The sequence below is a fragment of the Melanerpes formicivorus genome, unplaced genomic scaffold (assembly GCF_026170545.1).
Source record: "Melanerpes formicivorus ecotype bairdi unplaced genomic scaffold, bMelFor1.0.p_v2 SCAF_5, whole genome shotgun sequence".
Taxonomy (NCBI): Eukaryota; Metazoa; Chordata; class Aves; order Piciformes; family Picidae; genus Melanerpes; species Melanerpes formicivorus.
In genome coordinates this window covers 21472310-21492096 of record NW_027142357.1, presented here as the reverse complement: position 1 = coordinate 21492096, position 19787 = coordinate 21472310, and the positions used below count along the sequence as shown (strand labels likewise).

At 38.7% G+C, this 19787-nt stretch overlaps 1 protein-coding gene across 2 annotated transcripts in view; it reads right to left on the bottom strand.

Annotated features, from left to right (window-relative positions):
* STK39 (serine/threonine kinase 39) overlaps positions 1-19787 on the bottom strand; it is a 97727-nt gene that overhangs the window by 55947 nt on the left and 21993 nt on the right. For both annotated transcript variants that reach the window (XM_068138694.1, XM_068138695.1), the window contains 7 exons: positions 18488-18629; positions 16618-16673; positions 12264-12373; positions 12057-12158; positions 11717-11850; positions 6387-6435; positions 6221-6286 (listed from right to left, as the gene is read on the bottom strand). In XM_068138694.1, coding sequence (XP_067994795.1) covers positions 6221-6286; positions 6387-6435; positions 11717-11850; positions 12057-12158; positions 12264-12373; positions 16618-16673; positions 18488-18629 — 659 coding nt within the window. The remainder of the gene's footprint in view (positions 1-6220; positions 6287-6386; positions 6436-11716; positions 11851-12056; positions 12159-12263; positions 12374-16617; positions 16674-18487; positions 18630-19787) is intronic.

Sequence of the window (19787 nt, the reverse complement as noted above, 5' to 3'; positions counted from 1 at the left end):
GGAGTTGTCCCTTTGTGATCCAGTTCATGTTTTTCCCCTTTCACTTCATATGCTGCACAACTTTTCACATACTTGCAATGTACAGTTTGAATAATCTTTTCATGGAGCTGCCCAGCAGAAAAGAATCTGGGAGTGTTGGCTGACAGCCAGCTGAACATGAGCCAGTAGTGCGCTCAGGTAGTCAAGGGCAACTGCACCCTGGCCTCTATCAGGTATATTTTGGCCAGCAGATCTAGTGCTCAGTTTTGGGCCAAAGGAACTCTGAGAATATCACCAGTGCAGGGGACACAAGAGCCAAAATAAATGGCATGCCATTTTTTTGTTATTAAATTTCTGAAAGCTTTACATGGTCTAAACAGGAAAATATATTTACTTTTCAATTTCTTCAGAGTCTTGTGCTCCTCTGTTTTCTTTCCTCCCTTCAATTTATACTTTAGGGCAATAAAGGCTAAAGATGTAACTTCTTGACATGAAACCAAAGATTCTCATGTAGCTATTACACTAGTTTTTCAACAAATGGTAACAGATGGCAATGCTGCTTCTGGGCCACCCTGTATTTACTAAATTCTCTTTGTAATTCATCTCCCTGCATGACTCACCTGACAAGCTTCCCCAAAAGGTAAAAAATTGTAAGTTAAACAAACTTTCACATCCTCCCAGAACAATTTTTATGAATAAAGACAGACAGAAATGCTGCTTCTACTACCTTGTTGAAGATAGCACAGAAGGAAACCCTGTGACACTAAGATGAACCTGGCAAGATGTGGCTGCCTACACTGACAAAATACCACTTTGACATACAGACTAGGAATAGATTAAGTAACAACTAATTCAAATAAGTCACTTTTCACTTAGGATACTGGTTCAAATTCAAGAGAGATGTTTTTGGATGTTATGTGACTGAAATGAGTTTGAGGCTTCATTTCTCAGAAGACAAACAGGTAAAACTATCACACCTCCCCACACATTCTCAGAAAGAGACAGTAACAACAAACAGGACAATAAAATAGGATTATTGTCTGGTTAGTGACAAGACTTACTTTCTGATTCAAGAATTTACCACCAGTATCATGCACACCTGGACTTCCTTTATCCTGTCTTCACTCTTTCACCAGGACTTCTTCCACAGTACCTTTAAGAACACACTACGCTTGCCTTTCATAGCGATGAAACCCTTCTCCAGTACTGAAAGTTTCACCATCTTAAACAAACACCAGATATTTAAAGCTATTGTTCTAACCTGAAAAGTTGCCTCATTATACACCAGCCTCATGTTAGTTCATGTTCTAGATATTTTTGAATATGTCAACCAGTCACAAATGTAACATCACCTAATGAGCAATTCAATGCTGTTACACAAGAGAACCAGAGACAGTTACCACTGCACAAATTCTGAAGTTGAAAAGTGATAACCCATGAATTGGAAAACACTGTCTAGTATGGGAGAGCGTTACTTCTGAACAAATAAGATGAAGCATGTGTGAGCTTTTAAACCCTGCCAAAACAAGTAACAGAAGTTACTGCAGAGATGCTTACGGCTATCTGTAGTACAGAAGATACTCAACAGTCAATTATTCCACAGTTTATTTTGAAGCTCATCTATTCTCTACGATATTACCCCCTTTGAGAGGGCACAAAAAGCAACCTCACAAACTGTATACAGATGGTAAAAGCACCTTATGACAGAAAGGATGAACAAACCCAGATATTGTAGGAAGTCCTTTGTATCTTATAGCAGAACAGCACTTAAATATACTTAGCAGAAGTAATAAAAGCAATCTTTTTTCTTTGTCTGAAATGTTAAAACCAAGCTGTTGCAAATGCATGTGTCTGCCCCTTAAAACATTTTACGCTTCTACCACAGGAAGATTTCCACTAATGCAGGAATACTTTCTGACTATGGGAATTTTTGTCAAATTGACATTTTATGGGAAAAAGTAATTAATTAAATTTTTACTTTGAACAATTTCTTGAAAATAAACAAAAAACCCCTCTGGGCCTGAATATCAATTTTTCCTCGGTCTGGGGTTTGTTTTTCCCTTTTTTATTTTTCTAGTAGTATACAACAATATAAAAATAGTTGCACTGTTTTTTTTTCCCTTTGTAGCAGTGTTCTGAGTAAACTGAACAACTAATTATCTGCAATGGAAGACACACAAAGTTTTACCAAATATCTTTTTAAGCTCAGCTGCTGTTTTCCAGAAATATTCCGGTATAGCACCTGGCCCTTTTCTTCATGGTTCAGCATTAAGCAAATAAGCATTTTGTGAAGTCTAAAGAATCATAGCAAGTAATACACATTTTAATTAATAATCTGATCTTAAATTAATGTTGCTCTCTGCTTTTCAGAAGGCCTGCTTTTCAGAGTCCAGCTGTACTAACACCCATCATTGGTGAACTGTATCTATTCAATTAATCTCTACAACTACCTGAAGGGGGGTTGTAAACAGGCAGAGGTTGGTCTCTTCTCCCAGGCAGCCAGCACCAGAACAAGAGGACACAGTCTCAGGCTGCGCCAGGGGAAGTTCAGGCTGGAGGTCAGGAGGAAGTTTTACACGGAGAAAGTGATTGCCCATTGGAATGGGCTGCCTGGGGAGGTGGTGGAGTCGCCGTCACTGGAGATGTTCAGGAGGAGACTTGACAGGGTGCTTGGTTACATGGGTTAGTTGATTGGGTGGTGTTGGGTGATAGGTTGGACGCGATGATCTTGAAGGTCTCTTCCAACCTGGTTTTTATTCTATATTCTAAATCCACTACTGAAACATGGCAATGTTGCATATTTATGTCTTGCTGAGGTGCAACCATGCTGTTAGAAGTGCCCAAGAAATCTGGACAATGTTTTCCTTGCAAAATGCAGGGGATTGTTCATTTCTTACATGAGGTAATGTGATAATTTCCTTAAATTACCTGTATTGCAGAGCTAACATTTCAGCCCATCAGTAAGGGTGTTTCTACTGTGTTTTAATAAAAGCTGGTATCACTCACACTGATCATCTCTTTATCTTGTCACAAGTTTTTCCCAGTAACTTAGAACTCTGAGTTCTAAAGAGCTTCTATTAACAGCACAGAGCAATACCAGTGTCCCAAAAATAGAATTCAAGCCCAATTATTACTCAGATTTTTTAAATTTTTTTTTACTGGCAGCTCTTCAGACAGCAATAAAATGAAATGCAGATAAATGTTTTCCCCTGTTCACTTTGTAAAAGTGGCAGTCATACAGGAGATTTTCAAAACTGAAGAAACAGGATTACAAAACCACAAAATTAACCCTGCACCTTTGGGTATACAGAATACTTATAGCTAGAATTTATTTTTTAGTGTGATAGATTTCTTAACTGAGTGTGGAATTCTGGAAGCTGATTCAAATTTCCTCTATTCCAATATAGCAGTTCTCATCATAAACAAAACACCTTAGCTTTCAGTTCAAAATTAAAACCACTTCACACATGTTTCTCAGCTCATGCTAAGCTGTTGTATAACTAGGGTATACACAGCCCTGATCCAGGCAGGACAGGGCAGGCTGATCTACCATTACACCATCTAACAAGGCAGAGGCTGCAACTAGAGCTCCCACATTTCTATTAACAACGGAAGTGTGCTCTCAGACCACATCCCTGGTTACCATAACACACTGAACAGATCATTCCCCACAGATTTTTCTGTAGCTGTTCTTGACACCAGCAGTGCTTTATAAAGTGAGTAGTCACAAACATGAAACCAGAACTGCCAGTAATTAGTTGCATGGTGTAACACTCATTTATGTGGATCAGTACTTGCATATACCTCAGCAGGTATACATCTGCACAGGAAGATGGAAGTCCTATTTCTCCCATGCAAGTCAATTTGAGAAGTGGCTCTGTTATCCTCAAATAATTGTGATAGGGCCAGAAAGGGCACAATTTCAAACTTAGCAGAATTAAAAGCAAATAAAGAAATGCTGGGCAGGGGGAATATGTGCACAAAGGTGTATTTTATATCTCTGATGATAAACTGTATTTTAAACACACACTGTAGGCGTTTCTTAATTATCAAACTGGGTTTTAAAACAGGACATATCTGACAGTATTATAAGTTTTCCTCACACATGCCAGAAGATAATGTGTACCTGGATTTCATAAATGGACCTGAACTCATATTTAATCAAAACAATTGCCAAGTATAAGCTGTGAAGGCAGAAGCAAAATATGAGAAAGCAAAGTAATTATACATGTGCTAAATGCAAGAAAAATTAAATGACTGCAAGGCAGATCTGACATCTGCGCTAGCAGCAGTGCTACAGATCATTAGTTATAGGCATTTCACACCAAGTGCTAGAGAAGATCATTTAAGCAATGATGACACTACCTCCTTCCCGTCTCTTGCCCTAGTGACATTCTTTTTTTCCATTACAGGGGTTACTTCTTCCAAGAATGACCTCTTAGAGATTTCACACATTAGTATTTGTGCAAACAAACTGTACTCACATAAATTATTTAAAAAAAAACCCACATCATTTTAATGTTAAAATACATTTATATGGGATGGTATCTCAAAATAGCAGCTACATGCAAAGTTGTAACAACTGAGTTAAATTTTAAATCCCTGATGAATTTTAATATTGTGTCCTTTTAAAATATAAATCATTTAGCATTTCTGGTAGCTAAAACTTAAAATATTTTTTTCCATTTAGGTTGCAATTTAAAAAAAAAAAAAATTCTCTACCTTTGTCTTTAGTACCATACAGCCTCTATTTCTTAGGAACCATGTTTCTTCCAAACTATAAAGAATTGTCAAAAATGTCATTCAGAAAGCTATTTCTGATGGTGCATGGGATGCCCTGCATTTGTTTTGCAATTCCAGATGCTAAGTTATTTTTCAAAAGTAAGTATACAAACATGCATGGATGAGTTAACATGCAGTTTCTGAAGGTGACCTGAGGACACTGCTGGGAGATGAGTCCCATAAGGCGGATGCTCTGTCAGAACCCTAGCTGGTATCTAAATTACCGTATAGTCCGAGATGCAAAATGAAAACCAAAGGGCTCATTTCCCGCCCCGCAGTGAGGTAATGTTTTACGTGGGCATTGCTGCCACCGCATGGCTGAAGACCTGAACTGCTCCTAGCCTTTGCACCTTGCAGCTAGTTAATCTAGTCAACGTGCTTGTACAAGCCAATTCCAGCTTTCTACTCCAACCTCCCTCAAAGCCCCACCATTGACCGTGATTTCCCAAATTACTTCCACCAAAAGACTGAAAAGAACTTAAAGCACTGGGATCCTGCTGATAGTATCTTCAAGTAAAAGCCACCAGCTGCAGGAACATTAGAGTCTTGTAGAATTACACCAAAAATACATTCACAAAACACACAGAAAATCTTGCAAGTGCCAGTCCAGGTAAGACGAAGCCTAACTGATATGCCAACAAAGGCTGATCCTCAAAATAAGCCCCTGAAAGCCTGCTTTTAGAAAGCTGGACTCAGATCACTATTTCATCTCCAACAATCTCCAAGCAAGTTAAGTCTTCAGAGAAAAGGAACTCTGTAATTTCTCACACACAATAAGTAGGAGTCTGCATTTGTTCCTGTTTATGAGCTCTTATGAACAGTAACTTGCTTCATTCTTAAGTTTTAAAATACTTGCCTATTAAGCTTCTTAAGAATTTATTTATTTATTCAGCTCTGATGCACATCACCTGGTAAGCTCCCTTACACAAGCACCAAAGGCACCACAGAAATACCATCAAATACCATAGATTGGGTTTAATTCCATCATCTGTGGGATAAGGCTCCACTTGTCTGAACAACTCAGCAGTACTCTCAGAGAGTTTGGACCTGACCTTCCATACATTTCAAAAACGAAGTAGTTCTCAATAAATACCATTTGAAGTATATTCATCCTTCCTCTAGATGATCAGTGGAGATATTAATTTTGCAGTTTATGAACCTATATGCTAGCTGATCACTTTTTGTTTGCACAGCAATTTCATTTGTAGCTTTCTAAAAGGGACTGGGAAAAAATTAGTTATGTACGATGACAAGTAATTTGGCAAGGCCAGAAAGGAAGTCAAAATGCCCCAGGGCTTACTGGAGAAAGCTAGGCTGCAAAAGTCATTTATTTATTCATTCATTCATTTGAAAGGCTGTGTAAGAGAATGGCTTAGCCAGTCAACCAAAATGTGAGGTAACCAAACAGTCTCCGCTTTTTCTTAAACACCAGTCCAGAAAAAGATGCAAACATACTCACCTTTTTGGCTCTTTGTGCTATATTAGGTGTTCTAGTGAGAAGCTTTTCAATCAGGTATTCTCTATTCTGAAAAATCAATATTCAGTAAGTTAAAAATCAATAAAAAAGAAATTTCTTGCAGATTTTAAGGCAGAGTAAAATTTACTCATAGGGTTAAACGTTTTACCTTGGCTTTCTGGAAAAATTTGCATTTTAAAAGTTCTGCTGCTGTGGGCCTGAAAGATCAATAATAAATTAGAACAGAAAACAAAGACCCCTCTCAGCGAATGCAGTACAAGATGTTAGCTAAATGGTACGTTTCTAATACTTTTGACTTAGTGCTGTATGAATGCGGAAAGAATGGTAACAGCTACTGAATTAATTCACCACACAGTAAAAAATTAAGCTTCTCTATGGCAAAAATACCAATAAAGTGAACAAGCAAACAATACCACCACCAAGTAACTACACCAAAAAAAACATACACAGAGAGACAAAAAAACCACCACAACAAAAATAGTTTTGAAGTTGCCACTTTCCCCCTTTTTCTTCCAACACAAATGCTTTTTACCTTTAAAGCAAACACAGAACAAAAAAAATAGTCAGGTATCATGTTCTTCCCCAACTGCCTCTACAAATGTAATTGAACTTGACTCCACAGCAATAAAAGAACAATTACATTTTCTAAACAGTGGCATCAATACCTGCTACCATCATTCTTTTACTCCATTGGCGTCAGTACGTATTGACAAGAAGCTACACTAACACTACCAACATGGGGCATAAAGCAAAGAGAGAGTCATCAGAAGCATGTTTCAACCACACCAACAAACAAAAATCAAAGCAATAGTTTAAGGTCAGACCCCAGACATTTCACTTTTACTAGCTGTTCTTCCTTCCCACCGTTGTCAAGTTTCTGTTTTTCACATATTTTCAATAGATAATCACAATCTCACAGCCACTGAAGTGATTCCAAGACTCAGATTTGTTTCCCCTGCCTTCAGAGATCTAAAAAGCTACTTGTCTAGCCAAAGCCAGACTTTTGTACCAAAGCAGACTGGAGAGAGGTAAAGCATCTCTCAGGATGAAATAAAATCTTCCAAGTTCTTTTCATCCTTTCCATTAGGAGCTCATACCACTATTCAAGACTAATTTTCACACAGCTAAATACAAGGGAGGCAAAAGCTCCAAGATTCATCATTGCCTCTCTAGGAAAAAAATTAAAGAAGCAAAAGCCCATTTAGAGTTTGGACTGGCCGCTGCTGTGAAGGACAACAATACTTTTATACATATATTAATGGCAAAAGGAGGGGCAAGAACAACCTCCACAACATTCCCTGGAATATTGTAACTAAAGATGAGGAAAAGGCAGAGGTACTTAACACCTTCTTTGCCTCAATTTTTAACAGCAGGATAGGTTGTCTTCCAGACAACTGGCCTCCTGAGCTGACAGATGGAGTCAGGGAACAGCATAGTTCCCCTGTAATCCAGGAGGAAGCAGTTGGAGAGCTGCTTAGCCACTTGGATCCTCACAAGTCCATGGGACTGGATGGGATCCATCCTAGGGTGCTGAGAGAGCTGGCAGATGAGCTCAACAAGCCACTCTCCATCATTTTTCAACAGTCCTGGCTTACTGGAGAGGTCCCAGATGACCAGACGCTGGCCAACATGATGCCCATCCACAAGAAGGGTTGGAAAGAGGAGCCAGGGAATTACAGACCTGTCAGCCTGACCTCAGTGCCAGGCAAGATTATGGAACAGGTCATCTTGAGTGCAATCACACAGCACCTACAGGATGGCCAAGGGATCAGGCCCAGCCAGCATGGATTTAGGAAGGGCAGGTCCTGCCTCACCAACCTGATCTCCTCCTATGATCAGGTGACCCACCTGGTGGATGTGAAGAAGGCTGTGGATGTAGACTACCTGGACTTCAGCAAGGCCTTTGACACTGTCCCCACAGCAAACTCCTGGCCAAGCTGTCAGCTTGTGGCTTGGACAGCAGCACTCTGTGCTGGGTTAGGAACTGGCTGGAGGGCCAAGCACAGAGGATGGTGGTGAATGATGCCACATCCAGCTGGCAGCCAGTCAGTAGTGGTGTCCCCGAGGGATCAGTGCTGGGCCCCATCCTGTTCAATATCTTTACTGATAATCTGGACAAGGGGATTGAGTCCATCATCAGTACATTTGCAGATACACCAAGCTGGGGGCAGGTGTTGGTCTGTTAGACGATAGGAGAGCTCTGCAGAGGGAACTTGACAGGCTGGACAGATGGGCACAACGGCATGAGATTTAACACATCCAAGTGCCAGGTTCTGCACATTGGCCACAACAATCCTATGTAGTGCTACAGGCTGGGGTCAGGGTGGCTGGAGAGCAGCCAAGCAGAGAGAGACCTGGGGGTACTGGTTCATAGTAGGCTGAACCAGTAGCCAGCAGTGTGCCCAGGTGGCCAAGAAGGCCAATGGTATCCTGGCCTGTATCAGAAATAGTGTGGCCAGCAGGAGCAGGGAAGTCATTCTGCCCCTGTACTCAGCACTGGTTAGCCCACACCTCGAGTACTGTGTCCAGTTCTGGGCCCCTCAGTTTAGGAAAGAGGTTGAATTGTTGGAATGTTCCCAGAGAAGGACAACAAAACTGGTGAGGGGTTTGGAGCACAAGCCCTATGAGGAGAGGCTGAGGGAGCTGGGATTGCTTAGCCTGCAAAAGAGGAGGCTCAGGGGAGACCTTATTGCTCTCTACAACTACCTGAAGGGAGGTTGTAGCCAGGTGGGGGTTGGTCTCTTCTCCCAGGCAACCAGCACCAGAACAAGAGGACACAGTCTCAAGATGCACCAGGGGACGTTTAGGCTGGATGTTAGGAAGAAGTTCTTCCCAGAAAGAGTGATTGGCCATTGTAATGTGCTGCTCAGGGAGGTGGTGGAGTCACCATCACTGGAGGTGTTTAAGAAGAGACTGGACGAGGCACTTGGTGCCATGGTTTAGTTGATTACATGGTGTTGGGTGATAGGTTGGACTTGATGATCTTGAAGGTCTTTTCCAACCTGGTTAATTCTGTTCTATTCTATTCTAAATTAAGAGAAGAAATGTATGAATATTTTTCATCTGGATTAATGCAAGACATTGGATAGAGCACAAACTGGGTAAGACGGGGAAAAACTTCTATTTAGAAAATCTCAGTCTCAAAAAAAATAACCCCCCCAAAATCTGAACTAGTTTATTTCTCTGTCAACACATCTGAAAAGCAAGTGGAGAAAAGAGTAATATGTATGCATGTACCTGTGAAAGTGAAGTAGGGTGTATGTATATATCAGTTCATTACCCCTAGAAATAATGAAATAACTTCTGACCTTAAAAAAAAAGTATCCATTTAGACACAGGCAGTAGCTACACACAGCACTTATTTTTCTCCCACTCCAAAGCACCACACTCTAGAAAATTTCCTATCAGTGATACTGTGAAGACCATATAAACCCTGAATGAGCAGGAATGAAGGAGAATACTTGAAAATAAAAGAGCATTTTAAAAAACCTGTTTCTGTGTCAAAGTTTTAAAGTTCTGCCTACCATTTCATAACAGGGATATGCATGGTTAAAAGCTAGATTCTTAGCTTTTATCCAAATTAGTGTTCTACATGTTCTACAGTCCTCTACCATTAATTATGCCAGACACTTCTGAATTGGTCTGGACATGGTTTCTGGGCCTCCTTTCCACACAGCCACAGCAATTAATTGCAGCTGAGGACTGTAAGCACCATCCTTGGCTCTGGGGAGTGTGAAATTCCCACACACAGATTCCCAAAAGAAAAACATTGTGATCTGAGACAACAGTGCAATGCCAGTCTTCAAACTCAACACAAAGAGCAGGCACTTTTCTCAGAACTGACATAATGATTGGTATGAAGGTATCTGCGTGCTTGGGAGAAACATAAAAAACAGATTCATTAACAACAAATCGCTCCCCAGTTAAACTGGCAAACAGACCTAATCACCTATCCACTGATCCAACTGCTGAATTCAAGAGAATCCTGAGTATAAAGATCTTGCATGTGTTTAAGTATCAATACAATGATCTAGTGTAATTGGTTTAAACACTGATGTTTAAACACTAGTATCAGAATTGCATATCAGGTACCTCAAGTATTATGTATTTAAATAGAGAAGAAAAGTTATTTTAATTATTTACTTCTCATGTTTTCATACAGTTTAATTTTGCCCTGAAAATTTCTGAATACTTGAAACTAAAAGAAGTTTCATTATCCAGAACACATTTCACTCTCCTCTGTAAGGAATCAAACTGCAGTTCTAAGCTTAACACACCAGGACTGTGTACTAAGACCATCAATTATAAAGAGTTGGGGAAAATGAAAACAGTACAGAAATGGTCCTTTGGTGAAAAGCATTATTTGAAAGATTTCAAGAATAAAGATATTGCCACATAATCTTTTTTCTTCATCATACTTATTCTCTAGTATTGCTGCTGTCAACTTCAACTTGAGTTCCTACAGCAGTGTCCGGGACTTAGGTAGTGTGACATCAGTGAACAGAATGAAGCTGGAGGTGGGGAGATTCAGGCTAGATGTGAGGAGGAGGTTCTTCGCCATGAGAGTGGTGAAACCCTGGAATGGGTTGTCCAGGGAAGTGGTCGAGGCCCTGTCCCTAGGGGTGTTTAAGACCAGGCTGGATGAGACTCTGGCCAGCCTGATCTAGTGTGGGGTGTCCCTGCCCATGGCAGGGGGGTTGGAACTAGATGATCCTTGTGGTCCCTTCCAACCCTGAATGATACTATGATACTATGAAGTACACCCCATAAAAGACCCATAGAATACTCAATTTGTATTGCTTTGTCAGAAGAAACTTCCTTAGGAAATCATGCTAATTACAATGCATTTCTTCCAATTCCTTAACAAAAGAAACTTACAAAAATGGGTATGCTTAAAAACAAATGAACGACAAATAAATTCATCATTATGGAATAGGTATTTAATATTTCCACCATCTTGGCTATCCTATTCACAAAACAGCAGAAAGAGCAAATCACAAAGATACTAAGACATGCAACTACCTATATAAACACAAGGAACACTCTATCTTTATAGTCGAGCCTCTAACTTCACAGTAAAAAACCCCAAACATCTTTGTCAGTACTTTTCTCTAGAAATATCCAAGTTAAATGCAATACTAATCTTATGCCACAAAATAGGAAAAATCAGCCTAACATTATTTACTTGTTTATAATAGAGCCAGACAGATTGGTATGTTTAGTTACCAACAGAGAAATGAGGATGTAGAGCAAGGGCTTCTGTTTGATCAGTTTAATTCAACAGTATATTTAAGTATAAATAAATTAGAAGAAAACTTAAGCAACAATTAAGAGGCAATTTCTTCAACCCAGATGAAGACAACTGATGGCTGCTATTTGCAAAATTCAAATCATACACTTAAAGATGATATTCAAACACTTTCAAGTAGTCTGTATATTTAAAAAATATTTCCCCTGTACATAGCAATAATGACCTACCTTTTGGAAGGATCTTTTTGAAGGCATAATGAAATTAATTTTCTAAAGGATTTGCCATACTTTTTCATCATCTCTTTGTCCTCTACACCTGTCTCTAAAGTGGGAGGGTCATTTTGAAGTGTCAGCATTAACACCTACAGTTAACCCAAAAAAGAGAGACTGTAAGCAAAATCAATTCAAAATATGGAGCTATTAAAAGAGAAAAAATATTCCACAGAATACACATATTTAGATATCTTGAGTTGCTATTGAAGTAGTGCTAACTATCTATCTAGTGCTAACTATCTAGCAGCATTTATAACACAGAAAACAGTATTAAGCAATGCAAAGTGATTGTTACTTTCATAGGAGGGTATTTGTGATAAGGTGCTGCTCCTGTTGCTAACTCAATGGCTGTTATCCCAAAACTCCACATATCGGCCTTGAAGTCATAACCTCGCACCTGGAATAAAACCAGATATGAAACCAAGATGGTGATATCTCAAGTTCCAAATATTAAAGACTGAGGGTTTTTTTAATTTATTTTTTTTTTTAATTCTAGCAATACCTGCTCCATTACTTCAGGGGCCATCCAACAGGGAGTACCAACAAAAGTTTTCCTTACTTTGTTGCGAGTGACATCACCTCCCGTTGCTAAAAATGCACTAACGCCAAAATCTGGAAAGGGAGGGGGAAAAATGAAAATCTGTTAAACTAACCATAGCAAAGGAAACGTTTTACACTTCAGAAACAAAGTCAATTCATAAAGCTCTGCTTATAGAAAATGCCCGTTGCAGAGCTTATCATTTTTTCATGACACACTGTCCTTGAAATGCTACAGAAAAAACGGCGTAGTTTTATCTGGTCAATCTGCACTCGGACACCCCCAAGTTTGTGCCTTCCTCCTAGTTTGTGCCTTCCTCCTAGTTTGTGCCTTCCTGAATAGGGTTATGAAGGCCTCCAGTACATTCGGCATTTAAGGTTTTCAAATGTGTGCTTTGAACTAAGGTTAGACAGGTTTGCATTTGTTATTGTTTAACAGCAGGGAGCTACTTCTGTACAGCTACTAAATTTGAATGCAACTTGAACAAGACTGAATACTATGTATAACTTACAATAAAGTGATCAACAACATATATTTAATAGTAGGCCATGACATAAGTATTTTTTCCCCAATTCCGAAACAGCAAAAACAAGAGACTCAAATTCTGAACCTCTTCTACACAGCTGAAAACACAGAAATACAGTAGACAAGAAGAAAGGTTTAAGCTTCCCTACAGCTTGTCTGATGAATTAAAACCATTCAAATTCTTTTCCCCTAAAATTGATGTTATATATAATAGATTTTGGTTATAATTCTGAAAAGTATGAACAGCTTCTAAGTTTTTAATGCCCTAAAATTCAATGCAGTTTTATGAAGAGGAAGTATTGCACATAATGGAAAATCCAAATAAGCAGAAGTAAAATTAAATAAATGCAAAAATAAGTGAGAGATATGGAAAATATATCCTTTCAGTATCAAAGATAAATAGTTTGTATTGGACACCTGTTTACAGGGCTTTTCAAGAACTGAGGTACACAGTTAAAATCCCTACTTAGCCTTTGTTCCTCTACTGCTGTTTTTCCCTATTAACATAACATTAATTTTGAAAAGGACAACAGAAAAGGTAAATGGGTGAGGAGGAAGAAAGAAAAAACAAACAAAACAAAACAAAAAAGAAACCCTAAGAAAAATCTCTTCTTGGATAAGCTTCACAATGAAACATTGCAACATTTCACTGAGAAAGATGTGAGAAGCATTTCACTAACTCAAGTGGACATACTAGTCAAATACTGTTTTATGTTTACACAGAGGAAAAATGGTTTGATAGCTATCCAGTAAAAAGAAAACTTTAATTTCCCATCCTAGACACAGCTTTCACAAATGCAGGTTATTTATGAAAAGACATGATCTGCAGTGGCAAGCTTCCTATCACACAGGAAGTATTGAGAACAAGCCATGTTAGACACCAAAAGTCACAGCTAATATGCAAGAAAAAACTAACCGATGAGCCCTGATTTTACTGTATTAGTAGAGCATTTTGAAATTAAAGGAATCAGAGGTGTCCAAATAAGAATAGTCCACAAGTAATTTATTCTCTAACATCTTTTTCACTTCAGGCAGGGCTGGGACTCTTGGCTAAGCCTCAGCCAAAAACAAGTTCTAGCATCAGGATTAGGCTTAAGTGAAACACAGCAACCGCTTCCACGGCAGCAGAGCTGCAAAGCAGCTGCTGCAGAGAGGCACAGGCTGGAAAAACATTTCTCACCTAACTTTCTTACCTTGGCAGCGGCTGCAGACTTTAGCCTAAGGCTCAGCTAAGGCCATGTGTATGGTTACAGTGAAGACTTAAAGAGAAATAATGCATCACGTTCATGTGACATTGAGGCTGGCCAAAGAAAACTTGGGCTAGCAAACAATTGCCCCTTCAGGCCTGAGTATCTGAGGCAAAAGCTTTGCCTGTTTTTAAATAGATCTTTTCCATATTTCTATGGGTATGGATTACTACAAAATTTAAGAGCAGGGTCTTTTGCCTAGACTTGTCAAAATGTATGTGTTTCGGGGTTGTTTTTTTTTGGCAAGTTTTACTGAAACTGTCACTTCTTGTGCGGGCTAAATGCATCCTACAGCCCATACCTTCTACACTTCATCAATCTCTGTGTATGATTGCTCTTTGTTATATGCTTCTTATCTCATGTACCTATTCCGTTACTGGTTTGATACTTTTACCATCACCATGCAATTCAGGCTTAGAAGGATGAAACCCTGATGAATCACCAGATGTTACAATCCTAACAGTTTCAAGTAGAACACTGGAGCTGAAGAACAGCAGTAACATCATATTTATAAAGAAGTCAAAAGTTTCCTGCTCAAAACAGAGGAAATTGTTACTTTAAAAATGTCTCTCCAATTTAAACACAACAAAAAGATGTGCATTTTCCTCTTTCCCACCAAGGACTGAGAAGATTCTCAGTGCAGAACCTCTGAGATCCATAGTCAGAGGTGTCTCTAATGGTATTCCAATTCTCTGAAGAATCTGTGCTTTTCTGCACAAAATGTTTTGTCAGAGAAACACTGGCCCAAGCTTCATTTGTGAGCCACAGCCCCTTAGAACCCAGAAATGCTAATGGACAACTGTATCCTCAAATATTACTCATCACACATATTAGCAGCATTGTGCTATGAGTACATCTTTTTATTATAGAAGCTCGGGGTGCAGGAGAATGAACAATCAAAAGAACTTAAGCTTTTCTAGCAGATAAAAAGAAATAAAATCATCAGGTATCTGCTCTTCAAAAATTAAAGATTATACATTGTTAAGGCAAAAATATGTAAAAAAGAGGAATTTCAGCCTCTTTCAAATTCAAAATTTGCTTTCAGTTCATGCGCAACTTTCAGCTGTCCCAACCATAACAGCCTCATGCCAACAAAGGAACAGGTTTAACATTGCTGTGCTTCTCACCTGGAGGTCAGAAATAACCTGGCGTTGAAATAATGCATCACAGACATATTCCACATACCTATCCGGCCACCAAACTTCCTCAAACAACATGCACTGAATGCCCTAGAAGCACAACTAAAGCTTCACTAATTAAGATGCCTACAGCAAAAAGGTGGAAAAGGTCAAGAAAACAAGCCCTCGAACTGAGCAAGAAAGGGATAATTTAGCCTTTGTTTGAATGTTATCTGATTACCAGGAGAGTACAATTTGTTATGTTTGAAAGTAATAATCTAAAGGTGGCTCATGGGATTTTATCTTTCAACTTTTTAGTTCTTCCTAGTTCTTAAAATAAGTTGGTTGTCTGGATAGCTACTGCTTTACAATATACGAAGCCATAAATAATACTTGAATAACACAGATCTAGAATCTCAGCAGTTGCCCAAAGTGCTATACAAAGCAGAGGCAACTGTTGTGTATAATTAACTGGGTATACACCATGTAATATCTTATTAAAATTCAAGTCTGTAAAATTCCTTATCTGCTTTAAAATTCTTGAACTAAAACAGGAAGATTTAAAACTGCTCAAATTAGTAAACAGTTCAACCTGCCAGCCAGTCTTTTTTTCTTCAGTTTCACTAACTTCAGACATCAGCCCTCAGAGTACATACTTATACAGTCTTTTGAAAGCATTGTTTACATAAAAAAATAACTTTTGGCTATAGCCATTTTTATTACTTAGGGCTACTAAACACAAAGCTTTCATCACTGGGTCATGAGCTATACACCATGAAAGGTCTGGGAGTATGCTAGGAGAAGGGGCAAGTATCACCACCAGCTATCTATCTGACACTGACCCAAAAGAGGGGATATGGAATCTTGCTCAGTACTTAAGATCTTAGGAAGATCAATAATTTCTTACAGACTACCACTCAAGAAACATATTGATATATTCAGAGGATATTTAAGATGCTAAACCGTATGCAACTGACACTACTGCAAGATAAACTGTAAAATGCCAAAAATAATACTCAGTGAGATAGAATACATGCATGCCAGTGACTAATTAAAGTATAGCCAAGGTCTTCATGAAGGGCAGTACATACAGATTCTTTAATCCCCGAGAACTATTAAAATTACTTGCAAAAATAAATGAAATAAACTTGAAGAGAAATATGAGTTGCTACAGTTTGCAAGGTGTTTAAGGTACATGGATGATATAAAAGGAAACATTAAGAGGACACTAAAAAGTGTCCTTATATATTTGATGGGACACAGAAAAATACTGAATAATTCCTAACTCATGTAGCATTACCAAGAATCATGAAATCTGAAACTGGATAACTTGCAGTAGTTAAAAGGCAAAAGAAAAACTTGTATCTGTTGCCCCCAGACCAGCTGCAATTACCTTTTCCTTTTATTTAGCCACTACTCTACCCTTACCTGCTATTTGTACAGAGCCATCTTCGCCCAGAAGAATGTTGCCAGCCTTCAAATCTCTAGAATGTACAAAAACCAATTACTTTATGTATGAAAACATGTGTGCTTATCTTATGTAAATAACTTTTTTAAATTGGATACTAATTAGGTTCACTAGGTAGCATTTTAAAATTTAAAAGACAGAAACAATAACTGAAGAATAAAATGTAACTGATTTAAACAAGACTGCAAAACTCAAACTGTCTCAAACTCTCTCTCTCCTGTATAAAAAGATCCAAATTTATCTTTGGTATATATACTTATCTCTATCCAGTTAACATACTATTCATGCATGTAAGGAAGAAACCTTTCTGATTGGTTGTTTAATAGAAATGAACATCACAGTCCTAACACAGAAAATTAATCTTTCATACAGGATACATCATAAACATTAAGAATTTAAGCAAATCAATCTTTAAAAAATTTACTAAAAATAATTAACACATTGCTACAGAAAGGGAACATACCCTCTTTCCTTACACTTTAAAAAAGAACACATTGAAACAACAGAACAAAATCCCTCAAGAATTTTGGACACATATCCAACCTGCAAGTACCGCCTAATATAGCATGCCCTGAACTACTACAGCTTTCACTTAAAACTGACATGGGATAAAGAACATACAGTGCTCTCTTGAACAAGGCTTCTGTGGTACTGGACAATTTACAAATTAGATGTTACAGAAGAGGACAAAACTCAGATGGAACAAATAGATCTTTGTCTTTTTATATTTTTTAAGGTCCCTTAAGAATAGTCAAGGGGAATCCCTGAATCCAACCTCAAAGGGTCTGCTTATGCTTAAAAGCTAATGAATGTTCCTTTCACAACAATATCAGCTTAACAGATGACTATGAGTAAGGTTTGAAGAAGATCTTTGGCATTCCAGACCAGAAGACAAGAAAACAGTTCTTTATTTTTCCATTTACCTCCATTTTCCCTCTGCAAAAGGAAGAAATAGTTCTTGATTTACACCAGAGGCAGTGCATTTATAAGATGAGACATAAAAAGTACACATTAAGAACAATTCATGTTGTAACCTGTAATGCCTTCATTCTCAGAGTTCTGTCTGCAGCCAATCTGGGTTTTGTTTAAAAGATTCCCTTATAAAAGCCTAACACTTGAGTCAGAGACCCCATTGTAGTCCCCTTCCTTAAAAGGCAAATTCAACTCAGTAAAATTAATTAGGCAGGGCAGAGTACAGCACTTACAACATCCACACAGTGACAGCAACCTGTGGATTGCTACAGCAGTTGTGTATAGACCACCCTGGGGGACCTGCACAATTTAGACTAAGTCAGTAGAGAAAGAAAATACAGAATAGAACAAACAGTATGTGCATGTACACGAAGATGTAGTTCCATAGTATTGATCCCAGCTCCCTATGTGGTGACAGGTCTGTAGAGTTTGAGACAGATATTGCTGTTTACCAGGAAAAAAATTACACAGCAGTACTGGAGTGCCCAAGATCACAGGTTTACTGTGCACACAATAACCAAATCACAGCCCACATCTACCTTCAAATTAGATATAAATTACCTTCAAATTAGATATCTGAAGTTCTAGCACGCACAAGAGACCACAGCTCTAGCATACCTAGTGCAGCAGAGCCCTATCCTAATTGGTAAGAGACGGACAACATAAAAGCCTAAGCAAGTAGAAGGTGTTAGTGACAAACAGCAGACAAGATTACAGCACCCGTCCCAGCATTATCATTTGGTCGGTATTGATTGGAAGAGGCAATACATTTTGCTCAGCAAGCACTTGCAGCTGACCTATATCAACAAACACTATACAACTTTGAAAATGCTTTTCTCAGTGTCTATGTACTCCTACCTGTGAATTTGGCCATTCCTGTGCAGATAGTCTAAGCCTTCCAAAACCTCTTTAAGAATTGTTGCTATTATGGGTTCTTCAAGAACACCATTTTTGTGCTCTCCTCTGTTGACAATATACTTTATTATATCAAGCATGGAACCTGTGTCATGGGATAGAAAAAAGCATACATACAGCAATTTCATATCAGAACAGAGTAACATACAAGGATCCATTAGAAAGCTCTGATAACAGCTTGCTGAGATACCATTTATTAAAAATTCAGGAGAGCCACACATTTAAACAGGCAAGTAAAGCAAAGGTTTGGGTTTATTATCCATCTTAGATTATCGTTCATGATAAAGTAAATAAGCAGCTGCAAGACTGGAATAAGATACAAACAAATGATGACAATACCCCCAGTGACATCCAGGTTGACTCTGAACTTCAGTTATTATAAATTTCAAGGAAACCAATAGCAACATTTTATTTTTATCCAGGCATTTTTCAATAAAATCACACTAAATTCTGTCATTAATCACTGGTTTCTCTCAGAATCTACGCTTGCTTCTGATTGAACTAAACAATTCAAGGAAATGTGATGGAACAAGTGTTATTTTATGAGCACATACAATCCTTGCTTTCTAGTATGATGGTGCAGTAGTCTGCTGCTATCAAGACTAATCTTGATTAATATCATGTAGCAACCAGGACCACCACCTTTTATGTTGACTTGCTGGAACGTGTCCAGAGAAGGGCAACAAAGTGGGTGAGGGGTTTGGAACACAAGCCCTATGAGGAGGGACTGAGGGAGCTAGGGTTGCTTAGCCTGGAGAAGAGAAGGCTCAGGGGAGACCCTATTGCTCTCTACAACTACCTGAAGGGAGGTTGTAGACAGGTGGAGGTTGATCTCTTCTCCCAGGCAACCAGCACCAGAACAAGAGGACACAGTTTCAAGCTGTGCCAGGGGGGTTTAGGCTGGATGTTAGGAAGAATTTCTACACAGAGAGAGTGATTGCCCATTGGAATGGGCTGCCCAGGGAGGTGGTGGAGGCACCATCACTGGAGGTGTTCAGGAGTAGACTTGCTAGAGTGCTTGGTTGCATGGTTTAGTTGAGTAGGTGGGTTGGATGATAGGTTGGACACAATGACCTTGAAGGTCTCTTCCAACCTATTCTATTCTATTGTCGTGCTTTTCCAAGCTACAAATACCTTCAACCCATAACTTCTTCCCTCTTCCAGAGCTAACTAACCAGTAACAATCATCATAAAACAACACATATATAATGTCTGTCATAGGAAGAATCCTCCTTGAATAAGG